Here is a 10,625-nt window from a genome sequence, read left to right as displayed (position 1 = left end):
GGCAAATTAAAGGAACGGCAGACAGACAGAGGGCCGAAGCAGGAGAACACGAGTGCCACATTTACATCCCACGTTGCTTCCACAGGGTCCTCAGCTCCGTTAATTACATTTATTTTCATCCTCGTCTGCAAAAAAAACAAACAGATTTAGAATTTTAAAGAGTAATGGATGGAAATGTCAGCAGACGGCTTTTAATGCATCATTTTAGTGTCTGTTGTTTTGCTCTTGTGGACCAAGTGTCCCAGGGCTCCTGGACCCACTCTCTCACACTCAGGAGACTCAACTGCTGCCGGCGTCTCCAGGTTACTGAGGTCGGTCCGGCAGCTCATGAGTTTTCCAGCTGAGCGGCGCTGTTCAGGCGCCGGTCGGACCTCGTCCCATAGCGGTGGCTCACACAGAACACGGCGGCAGCTGAGCGATGCCGTCCCTGCGAGCGGTACTTTACAAAGCAAGCACTTAAATTGATGTCGTCTACTGTCTCTCTGCTTTTTTTTTTTAAGCCACTTTCCGCCTGTTTGACCGGAGGACATGTTTATTCATCCCTCTGAGGATGAGAAGTGACAGTAGCAGAGAAGAAGAGAGCGAACTTATCAAGTTGATGTGCCGCACAAAGACTGAAAGAGCATGACAGAGTGAGATTTATGACCACGACCCAGACGCCCGGCGAGGGGACGACGCGTGTCAGACAGCCTAACGTGTCTCGGACCGACTCACCGGCTCCAGCCTCAAGCTTTCGCTCTGAAAACTTGTCGAGAATCACTTTTTGTTTTTTTACTGAGTTTAAATCTTTACTGCAGGAAACCTCATGAACGTATTGTAGAAATGTAGCACCGCATCTCACAGTGACCTTTGACCTTCAAATGATCATCTATGAGTTCCAGTGGACATCTGAGCCGTGCTGGTGAGACTGGGTCACATGGACTACAAGGACCATAATGCCTCTGGTCTACAGCTCTGAGCCGTGAACATCAATGTGGTTACAGGATAAAATGACTATCTTTACAAGCTCAAGCTCGTTGAGTGAGACAACCGTGAACGCAACCACAGCGTCGATGGGGATCCTGGTTAGGCCCGAGGTCCCGCTCAGGATCAGACAGGACTTGGTTTTTGGGACGGTGATGTCGTGACTGACATCTTGCACTTCCTGATTTGGGTTGTGATGTCGTTATGCGCCGAACAAACGGTTCTTTTCCTTTATAAAAGTGAGCCGTGACTCACAAAACATGAAAGTCACAGTAGGAGACGGAGATCAAACAACCGTCTCCCGTGTGAGCCTCCCCCTCCCCCTTCCAGACTTCTGGCCTCACCCAGCAGAGACCTGGCTGACTCACTTGTTCTGGTCTTCAGAGCGTCACAAGGACGCAACTTCTGACTTTGGGAGTGTGGAGTCATGCTAATTGCGCACTGACTGAAGAGACATTTGTGAATCTTCACGGAGCAGTCAACTACTCAGCAGCCTCCAGGCGGAGATGATGGATCTGGTCTCCACGGTCTGGTTGTGTCCCCCCTCACGCTGCTGTCACAGGCCCCATTTGATAACTAAATAATAGATAAGGAGCTTGTGACTTGCTGGTTGTAGCCCAGTTTGACTCTGCCAGCTACAAAAGCCACCTCACGCTCAGCCACATCCGCCCCTCCCTCATGATGCCATCTAGAAGCGCCCCCCTCCCCCAGTTTAATCATCATGAACTGGTTTACATCCACTCCGCCTCTCTTCATCACGACTGTATCAGTCATGAAGACGGTTCTCTTGACCTCTGCACCAGATGCGGACTCACCTCTTGGTAATTAGCCGCTCGCACTCAACGGCACCGCGGACATCAGGATCTAAACGTGTTTCTTTACAGACGACAACAGCTAACACCTGCAAAATGGTGACCTGGGATTAAAACCTGAGCTGCGAAGAAAAAAGTCCAGTGGGAAGTTAGCATGCAAGGGATGAGGCATTTTTGCAGTCCAGTTCCTCAGTCCCTTGGTTTCAACAGACCAGTGGAGGAGCTCCTGGTTTACTGTCATGGAGATCTGTTCAGTTGTGGGTCGTCAGAATATGGACCATCGATGTAAAATCCTTTATCGCGTGTTTATTTATGTCATCCAGAGTGGGAGCTGGGATGTGAAGCCATGGGCTTTATGGGAAACGCAGTTTTAATAAATGTGGTTGTTGTGACAGTTTCCCATGTTGGTGTTGATGGATTTTTCTGTACCCTCTTGTCACCTGTAATTTTCGTCAACCTTTCGCTGTAAGTGAACACACTCAGCAGTGACCTGGAGCGAGAATCCCAAAATAAACGCCCACAGTCACGCATTTGTTTAGCATCGACTTTTGGCCCTCAGAAGCCAAACATCAAAACGATTGTGGAAGTGGGTTTGAGCGGCGGGTCTCTGCGTTCGGCAGATTGCATCTGCTGAATATTTGAGCTCCCACAGCAGCTTTGTGCCCTTTCCTGGTGTGCAGCAACAGTATCATATATATCAACTTTAAACAAAACAACAGAATTAAAATCATCGTACAGAAGACAAATCCTACAGAATCATTTCAGCTGAGCACATTCAACACTCCAGGGAGAATAAATGAAGTGTTTACATGAAGCAGGTTCTTGGTCGGCTGACTTGTTTTCCACAAGGTGTTTGCATTGTTTCGCACTTGCAGGTGTGAAAAGTGTCATGAAGACAATTTATTTTTGTAGAAAACACAAAACAAGATTCACTTTATATTTCCTGGCTGTAGATAATCCTGCTCAGCTTCATTCATTATCATTCGTTATCAATCATAAGAAAGCTATATTTTATTAGAAATACCAACATCTGCAGGTACTGGTGACGTGATGATAGTACTGCTCACCTCTGAACTAGTTCTGCGTGTACTTGGTGTAGTTTTTTATTTATGTTTACCTTTTGTCCTCAGTTCTATCCTGTTTATGTATGTTGCTGTTAGCATCATGTCTGCTGCTAACATGTCGGGGGTTGTAGCTTCTGGTCAGAATGCTCGCACATGCCAATATGAAATCAATTTATCAATGATTAATTGTTTTGTAGCGACGTACCGTTCTACAGTTGGTAATTATTTGGGACAAGAGTGAACCTGAGGGGTTTGAAAGGATTGACTGGTGCCGGGTTAGCTAACCTACAGTACCTGTATGGCGAATGACTCAGCTATATAGCAAGCTAGCTCACATGACTTGTGGCTGTGTCAGCGGAGTGAAACAATAACAGCTAACCGGTCGAACAGCAGCCTGCAGGACATCCTCACATCAAAGTGGTTCAGTCCAAACCCTTCAACTTTTCTATATCTTGTTTAAGAACTTCATGGAAGGACTTGTTGTGGTTTTCAATCTGAAAAAAATACCGAAATGTTGTCAAATGTTCATTTGGCAGCACTGTAGCCTCTCAGATCGGCCATGTTGAGCATCTTCTGACAGGACTTGCATCACCTGGACCATCACGGCTGCTCCAGCCTCTCTGTGGCCGTCACAGATAACAAAGAGGCATCGTTTCAGGGCCTATCAGAGCTCCAGCAAATGAAAAATTACCTCTGTGAGTTTCCTGTCCCTTTTCATTAGATTAGTGTTGTAAATGGACTCTAATCTGGTGGTCAGTAGGAAGCGAACGAGTCTATTTTAGAGGCACGGCGGCTCCACGCTGGAGAGGAATGAATCATGGTTTCTACAGGCTGGGATGTGGAGCCTGGGCCAGTTTTCCTAGAAGGTTGCCACTATTAGGACGATTGCAGTCCGTGTGTGTTGGTGAGTCATTATTTGGCTGCGGTCGGGCAAAGTGGTCCGATTATATTCTGACGTTTCAGAGTCAGCTGATGAAAGCGGCTGAGGGCAGATATTAGCACGGACCGTTCCCAGTGTCTGAGGTCAGGTTTGCCCATTAATGGGACGTCAGACTGTTTATGAGACAATCCAGCTTCCTAATGTTGCCCCTTTTATGCTGCATTAGACAATTAATTTGTAATTATTTAAGATTCCTCACGGTCGGCCAGTAGTTTTACACCTGGACTGCCCCCTGCTGCTTTGCTGAAACTTTTCTAAAATTAAAAAAAAACCTTCTCAATTAATAACAGCCTGTTGGTTAAAAGTTAATATTCTCACTGTGTCTGATAAACACATTTGTTGTAAATGTTTTCTTAAAAGTATTTAAATGTTCCCAATAATTGATACATTGGAGGAATAAAGTTACCAGTCAGCAAATCAGGAATCCACTTTCTTGCACACGAGGGATTTCAGCCACGTCGGTGAAGGGTCACGTGTTTTGCCGATGACACTCTACATTTAATCAGAGAGCCAGTGAGCTGCGGTTGTCATCCTAACAAGGTTATTGATGCTCAGTGGCCTTAAACTCGTGGATAAACAGGTCGCTTGGGGTCTTGTGAACATGACATTCGTCCCGTTTCTGTTTCCACCAGGACAGTTTTCCTGCCAGGTTTGGAGGAATCCACTTTGTGAACCAGCCGTGGTACATCCACGCTCTGTACACCGTCATCCGGCCCTTCCTCAAAGACAAGACCAGGAAGAGGGTGAGTCCACCACGTCCTACTGTTCATCTGTGGTGTCCATTTTAGCCATGAGGGAACTAACTGGAAAACACGGTCACCTCCTGTTATTGTCTTCATTTCTACATGACGTCATCTGTTTTTACTACATGTGGTCCAACTACTCTTTGGATGCTCCTCCAGATCTTCATGCACGGTAACAACCTGAACAGCCTCCACCAGCTCATCCACCCAGAGATCTTACCGTCGGAGCTGGGTGGGATGATGCCACCCTACGACATGGGGACGTGGGCGCGAACGCTGCTGGACCACGCCTACGATGAGGAGACGGACTATTGTCCAGAGTCCTACACCCTGTCAGTGCAAGACCTGGAGAGAGACCTGGAGAAAAACCTCTCCCCCAAAACCATGAAGAGGTGAGCTCATCTCTTCAAACACCCCCTTGGTCTGCCCCAGTCCAGAGGCCCCCTCCATCACCTTAATCCCCCCCGGCTCCGTGCTGAGGTAAATGAGTGGGAGTTCGTTGGTGTGGATTCAGATTCAGGAAGGATGCGCCAGCTGGTCACACCTGGCGCTACTGTTAGTACACTGACATCTTTGGACAGTTGTGCAGTTGTTAGCTGTCAGTCTCCATTAGCTTCAGGCTAAACACACATGGCTGGCTATTTCTACATGGAGACAGAAAAAAAGAAGCACTTGAAAAATGAAACACACTTTTTGGGAGAAGTATCCTTTAATACTGGCCATGTTCTATGTTCGTTGCTGCAGGTCTCAGTCGGTGGTGGAACCCGGCGTCCTGAAACGACCAGATAAAGTCAAGAGTGAAGAGGACAACATGCAGCCGCTGCTCTCGCTGGACTGAACCATATACACACACACACAAACCCACAAACACGTGTATACACACACACACACACATACACACACACTTAAAAATACACACAAACTCACACACACACGTAAACACACCTGAGCTCAAGCTGAACCCTGATGAACGCTGTCCTCCAGAGACTGCTGGTGATGATGATTGTTGGAACTCAGAGCTGAAAAGGAGCTGAGAGACGTTTCCTCGGACTGATCAGCCTCCTCTGAGCTGCTGATGGAGCTCCATGTCATAGTTATTTAGTTATTTGTCAAGTGCCAATTTCAGGAAGTGTAAATCTCTAAACCATCCAGCCCCTCAGCGCGGAGCAGCGAAGGGACGGAGGAGGAAGATGCGAAGGTTTCACGCTAGTCCAGCTGTACAGTAGACGAGCGGCGGAGGGTGGAAATGAGACTTCAGCGGGAGCTCCAGGCTCCGTTTTCTTTCTTCCTTGTACAGAGATGTAAAGAAGCCCGGCTCAGGATTAGCAGAAGCGACGATAATGAGCTTGTTCAGCCTCCTGAACCCAACAGCAAGTCAGTTTACTGGGAAGCTCACCTTCCCCGTGAAAACAACGTCAGCCTCGCACTCGTTATCTCGTACCAAGCAAACCCCCCTTTACACTGCCAGTCTTCTGGTCGTCTCTCCCTCTCACCGTTTGCGTTCCGTTCCTGATCAAACACAAAGCTGCAGGGTCTCCACCGTTTATTTCTTGCAGATTGCATCACATGACCAGAGGATTCAGTAAACGTTTCGGCCCTAACGAGGAGGGCTGTAATTTCATAAAGGCGAAGACGAGGCAAGCGGACGCGTTTGTGTTCTAGGCAATAATATAATGGTGGCGCCGTCGTTTCTTTTGGCCATTCAAACATTTCAGTATTAGGAGATTATTTTTTTTAAAACAGCACAATGTCAGCTGAAACACGGGAAATGACCACTAAACGCAGTTTTACATCGAGGTCTGGCTAAATTTCCACCGTGGAAACAATTTGGATCCTTCAACGGTGGAGTCACGAGCTCCCTGGTTCCACGACGTAGCCCCTGGACGGCAGTCAGGGAGGGATGTTTTTTTTCTTGAGATAAAATTGGATGTCATGAAATAAGGTTTAACGATGTATCAGTGTAGGGTGTGATGGGCTGTACGCTCTGAAGTGCCAGGGGCTCAGCAGGGGTCCTCTTATGTACCATCAGTACCTAGCATAGCTCCTGATTCAAGGTACAAAACTGAGCACCTGTGTTCCCAGGTGTGTCTCCAGGTACGGGTCTTTGGACTCCTAAAGGTACAGAGATCTCCTCTGCTTCCTGAGACCCGGACCCTCAAACCTATCCATCGTCTCAGAGTGTGATACAAGCGGAAGTTCCGAATTGCTGAACACCGCGTTCTGACTGAAATGGTCGTCAAGGTCCAGTGATGTGCAGCCGCAAAAACACAATTAAGGTTAGAAACATCCTGTGAGACATAAAACAGGGGCTTGAGCGGCGGCCTGCTGCTGCTACATCAGCCCCACCTGTGGAACCGCTTGTGTGGCGTAGCTCCTGATGCTGTCAAACCAGGGAATTTTTCTATTTGACTTCCATTGCTACCATGTGACTTTAACACATTGCGCACCACTTAACGCAGCTTTAAGAGCTTGTGACCACGTATTTCCTGTGAGGTCACCTGTTTTAAATCGTGACATCACCGCGCTGGTATTTCCTGCTGATTTTACACCATTTTAAAGTCACACTCTTTCCTCAGCTGCATTTTTGTGTTGGAGCTAAGATTTGAACATCTTTGCTCACCTGAATTTAGGATTCTTGTTACGAACGTTCTTGTAGAGTGAGATGAGCTCAGCCGTTCAGGCTAAAGCTAATTCTGAAGCCAGAAGCTAATTGATGAACACTTGTTTTCGTTAGCTCATCTGTGAGGATTCTTCTTCACTGCAAGAAATAGTTCAACACGTGGCAGGTCACAGAAATTCTGCCAGTCAATGAACCAACTATAACGCTGTGAGTAGCTAGCTAGCTAGCTGGGGGCCGTTATTAGCATCCATGCTAGGCTACACTAGCAGGTTGCTGGCAGTAGCTTGGCATGATTGGTATCATTCTCCTCACCTAACGATTGGCCAGAAAGTTAACAAACACATTCCGACTGCTGATTTTACAGCAACATTCATCCCAAATTCTTTTCCAGAATTTAAGAGGAAACTCACTATTTAGGAGCAGAGTTTCAAAGCACATTCAGCTTCGTTACTGTGGTGCGTTGATGATTTACTCATATATTACTACCAGAATAACATTTTTGATGGATCCTCCGTCAAACCAGAGCAGAATTGGAATTAATTGGACTTAAATATTCCAAAAAAAGTTGTTGTTTCTCAGTGATACTCGTTCATTTTTGTGTTAAAGTATCTTGGAGGGACTCTGAATCCTCATCATTGTAACTTTTACCTCATTAAGGAATCTTTCTGTCATATTTCGAGTGCAGTACTTTCCTCTGTCTGCAGCCTGATTCCAGCTGCTGCAGCAGTGGAGATTCAGCGGGATTTTTATTTAAAACGACAGTCTCAGTTTTCCGCTCCCTCGTTCTCTCTGCCGAGTTCCTCGTGCTGAGAGTGACATGGCTGGAGGCCGGTTGACATCTCTCCAGGTTTATGTTGGAGTCAGCAGGTACGCCGGCTGACCGTTCCCGGCGTCGTCAGGCAGAGCAGCTGAGGAAGAACGCGGCCGGCTGGCAAACAGACGGATCGCAGAACGGCCGGCGGGGAGAGAGCGTGAGGTGGCGGGGCGCGATGAGAGCAGACAGCTAGAACGCTAAACAATCACACCAGCGAACATGACGTGTCAACCCCAGTCAGGCTCACTGGCTCCGCCTCTGGCTGCGTTCTGCTGATGGAGCGGTGATGAAGACGATGGTCCTGCGGGAGCACACGGCCTCAGATAACGGCACACTTCTGGTTGTCATTAGAGCAGAAAACCACATTTAATTTCAACTCCTCGTTTTCTGCCTTGGAAAGGTTGAAGCCCCTCAGTGTGTTTGTGACTCACTCTGATTTACCCCAGAGCCTCTTCTGCTACTGGGTACCTTCAGTAGTATTTACTGAGAGGCCAGAACATCCCTGGAAACTACAGTACCAACAGTCATGCCGCCTTCGGACTGGTTCCTCTTGATTCGCTCCAACAGCTGCAGCTTTAACTGACATGTGAGGAGGAAGAATGCTGAGTGGGCTCTTTTAGACAGCTCATGTCCCCTGATCTTCAGAGATAATGAACACTGGTGCAGTATTTTATGAGTACTTTCACTCTGCCCCAGGGGTAAAACAACTCAGATGGAGAGATAATAAGAGTTTAGCTTCCTACAAGTCGAGAAAGTCAAAGAACCAAACAGTGTTTTTGTCTTGTGTTGCCGACCTACAACGTATTCACTTCATCTGCAGCTTCTGGCCGTTTTTGCTGCCATCACATGTTTTGGTTTGTTTTTTGTTTTTTTCCCTGTAAAGTCATGCGTTTCTACGGCAACAGCAGATTCATGACCGGAAGTCGAGGGAACTCAAACGTGTTTAGCGATGTATGACAAAGCGAAGATGCCAGAAATCATAGAGAAGACCAAACTAATGGAGGACAGAGTCAGCTGAATCAATCATGGCCTCCCAGAAGGCAGAAGGGAATGTTTTATGCAGATTTGTTCCGTGGTGACATTTCAAATGTCTTCTGAGAAAATATCTCAATTCTAATATGACATTTGGATTTTATTTATTTATTTATTTTTGAAAGAAAAAATTCTCCTGCTTTTGGCTCCACAGGGTTCAGAAAGAAAGAGAAGATGTTTTTGAATATTTATTGTCATGTATGTTTGAATCTTCTACTTTGAAGAGCGAAGCGACCAGGAACCTCATTTATTCATGATTTTAGAGTTATTTATTTGGTGTCCACAAACATCTGCAAAGCCTTGTGACACATCATCAAAGTCTGAGTGGACTTTCTGCTTCCGTACGGCGAACAGGGACTCACCTTCACACACAGCCACTGTAGATGCTTCCAGTTGCTAGGAGACAAAGTTTACATTAAAAAACACCCTGCAGGTTTGCTGATTATTTGTGGGTCGGTGGAACGGCTGCTTTATTCGGTTGTAAAACTTCTTGTATGTAAAGGAACACGCTAACACGCATTTTTACTTTTATTACAGATATAACTATCAGGTGAGGCGCTAACGCTTCACCGCACAGTGACGGTTTGTTTGTTCTTGTCAGTATTTATGAGAATTGTGATCTACATTGTTTATTGACAGATTGTTGTATGAAATGTAAGCAGAAGTAAGATTCTGTTTTTATTTAAGTAATTCAGCATCGCGAATGTTCTTTCTGTGCTGTCGTCGTGTCCTCCCCCTTGATTTGGGGTCACAGCACAGCTGCTGTACAGTGTGGAACCCTTGCGGCAGCCATGTTGGAGGTGCAGCTCCTAAAGCTAACAACTTAGTCAGGTAACCACCGCTGTGGTATCGTGATACTTCACCCTGAAAGTCTAATGTATTCTGTTTTCTCGTATAATAAGGTGTCCTGACCTCACAGAGATGTTGTTTTTCCTCCTGCATCACTTAGTGACTCCAGAAGGCAGGAAGAGCCAGCCATGTACATCTAGCTTGAAGCTAATGTGACTGACGGCTAACAACAGCTAACCTGTCCAGAAACCCTTGTTTAAAAACTCTCCAGGTTGTCTCATACAAGGACAAGAACTTTTCAAAAAGAACAACACAACAAGGAGGTTGTTTTTTTGTTGTTGTTTTTATTTGTAGTCCAACAGGAAGTGGTCATGTCAGGGATGAGGTATATTTGTAGTCCAACAGGAAGTGGTCATGTCAGGGGTGAGGTATATTTGTAGTCCAACAGGAAGTGGTCATGTCAGGGGTGAGGTATATTTGTAGTCCAACAGGAAGTGGTCATGTCAGGGGTGAGGTATATTTGTAGTCCAACAGGAAGTGGACATGTCAGGGGTGAGGTATATTTGTAGTCCAACCGGAAGTGGTCATGTCAGAGGTGAGGTATATTTGTAGTCCAACAGGAAGTGGTCATGTCAGGGGTGAGGTATATTTGTAGTCCAACAGGAAGTGGTCATGTCAGGGGTGAGGTATATTTGTAGTCCAACAGGAAGTGGTCATGTCAGGGGTGAGGTATATTTGTAGTCCAACAGGAAGTGGTCATGTCATGTTAGCAACCCTCCAACACCCAGTCTGGTATTTACTGATGTCCTTGAACTGAACCTGCTGATATCCTCAGCTGAACCTGATTT

General features: G+C 46.4%; 1 protein-coding gene across 1 annotated transcript in view; it reads left to right on the top strand.

The window, feature by feature from the left end:
* clvs2 (clavesin 2) overlaps positions 1 to 10,553 on the top strand; it is a 24,783-nt gene extending 14,230 nt beyond the window's left edge. The window contains exons 3-5 of the mRNA XM_086189892.1: positions 4,412 to 4,522; positions 4,682 to 4,914; positions 5,267 to 10,553. Coding sequence (XP_086046018.1) covers positions 4,412 to 4,522; positions 4,682 to 4,914; positions 5,267 to 5,360 — 438 coding nt within the window. The 3' untranslated portion in view covers positions 5,361 to 10,553. The remainder of the gene's footprint in view (positions 1 to 4,411; positions 4,523 to 4,681; positions 4,915 to 5,266) is intronic.
* Positions 10,554 to 10,625: the final 72 nt, after the last annotated feature.

This window comes from Aulostomus chinensis, chromosome 20 (genome assembly GCF_037954235.1).
Source record: "Aulostomus chinensis isolate RoL2024-O1b breed Wild chromosome 20, RoL_Achi_v1.0, whole genome shotgun sequence".
Lineage (NCBI taxonomy): Eukaryota > Metazoa > Chordata > Actinopteri > Syngnathiformes > Aulostomidae > Aulostomus > Aulostomus chinensis.
This window is presented reverse-complemented; position numbering and strand designations above follow the sequence as displayed.